This window comes from Pseudopodoces humilis, chromosome 27, assembly GCF_049639895.1.
Source record: "Pseudopodoces humilis isolate 2021_Gansu_Grassland_sample_001 chromosome 27, ASM4963989v1, whole genome shotgun sequence".
Taxonomy (NCBI): domain Eukaryota; kingdom Metazoa; phylum Chordata; class Aves; order Passeriformes; family Paridae; genus Pseudopodoces; species Pseudopodoces humilis.
The window spans coordinates 2,065,213-2,069,928 of NC_142226.1; the positions used below are offsets into that span (position 1 = coordinate 2,065,213).

At 42.4% G+C, this 4,716-nt stretch overlaps 1 protein-coding gene across 1 annotated transcript; it reads left to right on the forward strand.

Moving 5' to 3' along the window:
- Window positions 1–1,343: 1,343 nt before the first annotated feature.
- Window positions 1,344–3,657, forward strand: HTR1D (5-hydroxytryptamine receptor 1D). The gene has a single exon (XM_005529880.2). The coding sequence runs from the start codon at window positions 1,830–1,832 to the stop codon at window positions 2,964–2,966; it is 1,137 nt and encodes a 378-aa protein (XP_005529937.1). The 5' UTR covers window positions 1,344–1,829; the 3' UTR covers window positions 2,967–3,657.
- The last annotated feature ends 1,059 nt before the right edge of the window (window positions 3,658–4,716 follow it).

The window sequence follows — 4,716 nt, forward strand, 5'->3', positions numbered from 1 at the left end:
CCTAAAGCACCCAGCTACTGCTGGGCTTGACCAGAAATTCTGATGCAAACAGAATTTCCATAGACTGTACCTTTGATTTTTGATTTTTCAGTGCAATACACTATAGCATTGCCTGGTTTTCTCCCAGGAGCTGCATCCAGGTTTGGTTTTGATCTCTGGATGGGCAGATTTCTTGAGCTAATTCTAAATGTTATTTCATGTTGTTTGAACAGTGCTTTTGTCTTCAGGCTGGGCTTTATACTTACTCTGTGATGTATGTTTGAGTCAATTGCACCAAATATACAAGAACTTATTCAAAACTTGCTCCCTCTTTTAAGGTTCTGCTCTTGTGGGTGGGTCTTCAGAGGGTTTCCTCTTGGCCAGAGTGCCACCTCCTGTCCTGCCTTCTGGCACCTGCTGTTGGCTCTCACTGGAAGCAGCTTCACTGTTGATCACACTTTCAGCATGACAGAATGGATCTGGTCTAATTAGTAGATGCTACATTTAAATGAAAAACGAGAATCAGTCACAAAATTAATTCTCAGTAGTTTGCTGAACTTTAGCTCTGTTCTCAGCCATCCCTTTGCAATTCTCCAGCTTCAAGAGAAGAAAATTAATTCCCTAATTCCTCTAACTTCAATGTGAACTTAAAGGAAATGTGAAAAGTGTTGCTTCTTACATTAGAATTTAGGAGTTTAACAGAGGCTGTTTGAGTTCAAAGTGCTAATGTTTCATGTAGAATATTGTGCTCCTCTTGCTCCACAGATTCCCAGCTGAGTGACTCCCTGTTCTGTGTTGGATGGCATGAACCAGGAGCAGCAATGACTGAGAGAGGCACCCTGATGGCTGGGAGAAGGCTGGCCTGGTGATTATCTCCCTGGAGAAGCTCGGTGTTCCTCCTTGTAGCCCTCATAGCACACTTCAAAGCCACTCACAACATTCAGGATCTCTTCCAAGAAGGGTTGGACTGGCATAATGTAAGTGACATTCTGGTGGTCATGGGTGGAAGTGAGGCCTGATGGAAATCTGCCTTAGGATGTTTCCTTTAGGTTTGTGAAGAACTTCAGGAAATCCAGTCCTGGGGAATACAAGGAAAACTATGGAAAGCCTGTAGCTTGCATACTGTGCTGTAATGTCTGCCAGTGCTTTGGGGTCTGGTACCCAACACCTGATTCCAGCTTTTGAAGACTAATTGTTGAAGGGAAAACCTGAATAATCTGGAGAAATAAATGAATATGGAGATCTGTACTTGAAGAAGTCTTGATTTGCAAATCTGGCAGAAATTACGTTTACAGAAGGAACCCAGAAGTATTGTTTTATATGTTAGGTACCCTACTAATCAAGTGTCCCTTGTAAATATCAAAACCATGACACTAAACTATTAGAGGGAAAAGGAAAATACTCTTGAAGGTAGCTTTTTCTCAAGCAAAGGGGCATCAACTGCATGCTCAGATGTTTCTTTTCCATCTCTGACCCTTCAGTATTAATTTATGCAACTTTGCAGAAGAGTTGGTCAGGAAGGAGGTGTGAAAAAAAGATAATAAAGAATTATTTTGCTTTCTTCAAGATGAAAACCACCTAAATTCCCATCACTTATAGTACTGTTTTCATTGCCATACACCAGACTCGTGTCTGGATGACATTTTGCTTTAACAATGATGTAACTGATGTGATGAAAAATCTTGCATAGGAGGGCACCTCATCTACTATGTCAGATGAAGTTTTCAACAAGTTAATAATTCTTAAGTGTTGGACCAAAGTATGAAAAATTCTATTTTATCAAAAGAAAGTGAGTATCTTTCTTCATCATCTCAGAAAGATTACACCGGAAGGTGAAATCGGAGCAGAGGATGACTGAGTACAACCATTCAGCACAGTTCTCTCTCCAGAGCTCAGCAAATAAATCATTAAATGTCACTGAAACACCACTGTCTTGGGATGAAAGGACACTCCTAGGGCTGAAGATTTCACTGTCAATCTTTCTGTCTGTTATAACTCTGGCAACAATCCTTGCAAATGTTTTTGTCGTTATCACAATTTTTCTGACTAGAAAGCTCCACACACCTGCAAATTACCTCATTGGCTCCTTGGCAGTGACCGATCTTTTAGTGTCTGTCCTCGTGATGCCAGTCAGCATTGCCTACACTGTCACCCACTCGTGGGCCTTTGGCCAGCTGCTGTGTGACATCTGGTTGTCATCAGACATCACGTGCTGCACAGCCTCCATCCTCCACCTCTGTGTCATTGCACTGGACAGATACTGGGCTATCACAGACGCTTTGGAATACACCAAACGCCGCACTGCTGGCCGAGCAGCCCTCATGATTGCCGTGGTCTGGATGATATCCATCAGTATCTCGGTGCCACCGTTTTTCTGGAGGCAAGTGAAAGCTCATGAAGAAATTGCCAAGTGTGCTGTAAACACAGATCAAATTTCCTACACAATTTATTCTACTTGTGGAGCTTTCTACATCCCAACCGTGCTCCTCCTGATATTGTATGGCAGAATTTATGTAGCAGCTCGATCCAGGATTCTGAAGCCACCCTCATTGTATGGGAAACGTTTTACTACTGCACACCTGATTACTGGTTCTGCAGGGTCTTCCCTCTGCTCCATTAATGCTAGCCTCCATGAAGGGCATTCCCATTCAGGTAGATCCCCAATATTTATCGGTCATGTTAAAATAAAACTTGCAGATAGTGCGCTGGAAAGGAAAAGAATTTCTGCTGCAAGAGAAAGGAAAGCTACCAAAACTTTAGGCATTATTCTGGGAGCTTTCATTTTCTGCTGGCTGCCTTTTTTTGTCACATCCCTAGTCCTGCCAATCTGCCAAGATGCCTGTTGGTTTCATCCCATCCTACTGGACTTTTTTACCTGGTTGGGTTACCTAAACTCATTAATCAATCCAGTCATTTATACAGCTTTTAATGAAGAATTTAAACAGGCTTTCCAAAAACTAATACTTTTCAAAAAGTGTTCCTCTTGAGACTCTCCTCTTGTATAACCAACCTTTGTGCAATCTCACAGCCTACCTGCAACTTTCCACACGTGGTAATTGCCATCTCTGCTGCTACCCTGTTCTGTGCATGTAACTGGGAATTTCTTGCCAATTTGATACTTTCTGTCTGGGATTGTACATTGGCATGAACTTGTCCATGGCCTCTGCAGTGATCATGTCTGTATATAAGATCAATGACACATGAAATAAACTTTTCAACGAGGCAAGGTGTGTGAACAACCAGGGAGCTTGTCTTGTGTGATGAAGTGATTCCTTATCCAATTCTTTCTATCACACTTTCTAACCTGATGGGAGGAAATTGTGTGTGTATTTACAAGACCTGAGTATTTCTGCTGTATTATTAACCATTTATTTCGGCTGAGAAAGTTTCTGGAGAGCAGGATCTGATACATTTTCTGTGGCACGTATCTTACCCATGTGAAGCTGATAAAACCTGTAACTTTTTCAGAAGATGTGTGACACAGCCTGACTATAATCAGCAGCAGGGCAGAGCAGCATAGCACAGATGTAAATTATTTGGATATTTTACAAATGCTGCACTGAGAGCTGTGCTTTTGGTGAAGTGTAGAAAGGAGACAATTTATTTGAATTAATTATTACACATTTTGTCATGAACAGCCACTGCAGAAATGCTACAAAATAAATAGCATGAAAATGATTGATCTTATATTTCTGTCATTTAATGTTTTTGCGTGCATAAACTGAAACAGGAGAATATGGTTAGTGCCAGTGTGGAATGACTAGGACCTCATAAAATAGCCAGAAGACTCACTCCTTGGTGACAAGATATGGGAAGTTAGAGAGGGGAGAACAAAGTGACAAACCAAGAAAATCTTCCTTAGTAATTAAGATTGTTGGGGTAGATGTGGCATCCCTGTCTCTGGGATTCTTTAAGTACTGGTCAAACAAACCAGTCAGAAATCACTGTCAGGACCCTCTGCTGGGGTCACAGAGCAGGTCCTTTCTAACACGCACCTCCCTGATTTGGCAGGTGGGAAGCTGGCACATGGAGGTCTTGGATGAAGTCTCAGACAAGTGGTACAGCCCAAATTTCATGCAACGTTTTAGTCTCTGGGCATTTTATGTCAGAAGTGTCGTGTATAGTGAGTATGAGAGCCACGCACTGCTGTGAAAATCACCCCATCATCCTTCTGACTGCCCTTTCATCTCTCAGCCTGCCCCAGTTCATCCCCACCATCCACTGCTGTGGCCATCCCAACACACTCCACCACAGTGCATGTCCCACTACAGCTTTCAGCCTCTCCTTTGCATTTGTAGCTCAGCATTGCAGCTTCTTCCAGTTGCTGGTGCCTCTGCAGAGGATGAAGCATAAAGTGATGCCCCAGGACCACCCACATGAAGCAGAGTCAGAGCAGTTGTGTGCTCATAGAACAGCAGTCCTCTCTCTCACTGAAGGCATTTAAGGCTGCTCTGTTTGGGACATGGCTCTTCTCCCAAAATTACAGATCATGGTCCTGGAAGGGCCCTTGAGAGACTGGCTAGTGCATTCCCTGCCTGAAACAACTATGCTTTTGTTCTCTTCCTGTATTTCCTATTCTTGAAGACTTCCAATGATGAACGGAATGGCAAAATACAACATAGGAAGATTATCCACCACTCTTCTTTGACACTGTTTAATTCAAGAATAAACAAAGTAGGCCCTTTCTTTGATTAGATTATAGGTTAGTTTTAAAAGGCACATGGTCTAATATTACAC